The following is a 1,245-nucleotide window of genomic DNA, read 5'->3' as shown; positions in this document are numbered from 1 at the left end:
GGCGGATCACGAGGTCAGGAGATGGAGACCAGCCTGGCCAACATGGTGAAACCCCGTCTCTACTAAAAATACAAAAATTAGCCTGGTGTTGTGGTGGGCACCTGTAATCCCAGCTACTCAGGAGGCTGAGGCAGAGAATTGCTTGAACCCGGGAGGCAGAGGCTGTAGTGAGCTGGGATCGCCCACTGCACTCTAGCCTGGGCGATAGAGCAAGACTCCATCTCAAAAAAAAAAAGGGGGGGATTAAGCAGTGAAGTTTAGCAGCTTTCACTTTCACTTGGCTTTTGGGGGAGAGGCTGTGGGTCCCTGAAGAAATTTTGCACCCGTTCTTATGAATAACACTTTTGTTTTTCCTTTTAGTTAAGAAGAGTTTTATTGGCCAAAATAAATCTTTCTTCGGTCCTTTGGAGCTGGTGGAGAAACTTTGTCCAGAAGCGTCAGATATAGCGACTAGTGTCAGAAATCTTCCAGAATTAAAGTGAGTGAGAAGTAGTTATGCCGATTTGATGATTTTTAAAACTCCCTCATATTTACTCATTTCTCAATTCCTTGCTGATGAAGCCCTTTCTAATTGGAAAGAGCTCTGCTGCTCATTATCCACATGATCTCGAGCAGGATTTGACTCTCTCTGAGCCTCAGTTTCCTTTTCTTTAAAATGGGGACAGTGATTCCTGCTTGCCACACAAGCCAAATAGGTTGAAAAGGTGTTGTCAACCAAAGGGCACTCAGGAGGAAAAGGAACTACTGATACACTCCTGGAATCACTGCTTCAGATACAGGTGGGCAGTTTTCTGAATAATACATTTTGGGCCAGATTGTAGATTCCAGGCCAAGGGACATTTGTAATTTGTTAGAGTGGGACTAACAAATTACTTGCCATGTCTGGATTTCTCCTTGGGATCGCTATGCTTAGGCTCAAAATCAAAAACAGGCCAGAACACAAATAAGTCATCTTCGTGGAATGTGGCATCTAGAAAGGCTCTTAGGGATCCTTGAGCCAATGCAAAAGAGCCCTCTGCACAGTTTCCCAGACGGGACTGGACTGTTCAGCGTTTATTTGACCCTTCTCCTAGGGAGCCAGCCTATTCCATTTTCAGAGAATAGTAAGAGTCACTGCCCTCAGGGCCTGCTCTATGACAGGCATTGTGCTGAGAACATTCCTTTTCATTATCTCATTTAATCCTCCACAGCTGTCCTCTAGGATAGCTGTTAGTGTCCTCATCTACAAGTGTGGGAACTGATTAG

General features: G+C 45.0%; 1 protein-coding gene across 1 annotated transcript in view; it reads left to right on the top strand.

Moving 5' to 3' along the window:
- Positions 1–1,245, top strand: part of RUFY1 (RUN and FYVE domain containing 1) — a 64,273-nt gene that overhangs the window by 6,963 nt on the left and 56,065 nt on the right. Inside the window, 1 exon segment of the mRNA XM_011976871.1 lies at positions 361–560. Within this exon segment, the coding sequence (XP_011832261.1) occupies positions 361–560 (200 nt within the window).

This window comes from Mandrillus leucophaeus, unplaced genomic scaffold, assembly GCF_000951045.1.
Source record: "Mandrillus leucophaeus isolate KB7577 unplaced genomic scaffold, Mleu.le_1.0 Scaffold170, whole genome shotgun sequence".
In the NCBI taxonomy this organism is placed as follows: Eukaryota; Metazoa; Chordata; class Mammalia; order Primates; family Cercopithecidae; genus Mandrillus; species Mandrillus leucophaeus.
Note: the sequence above shows the minus strand (reverse complement) of the source record. Positions and strands in the feature narration are given on the sequence as shown.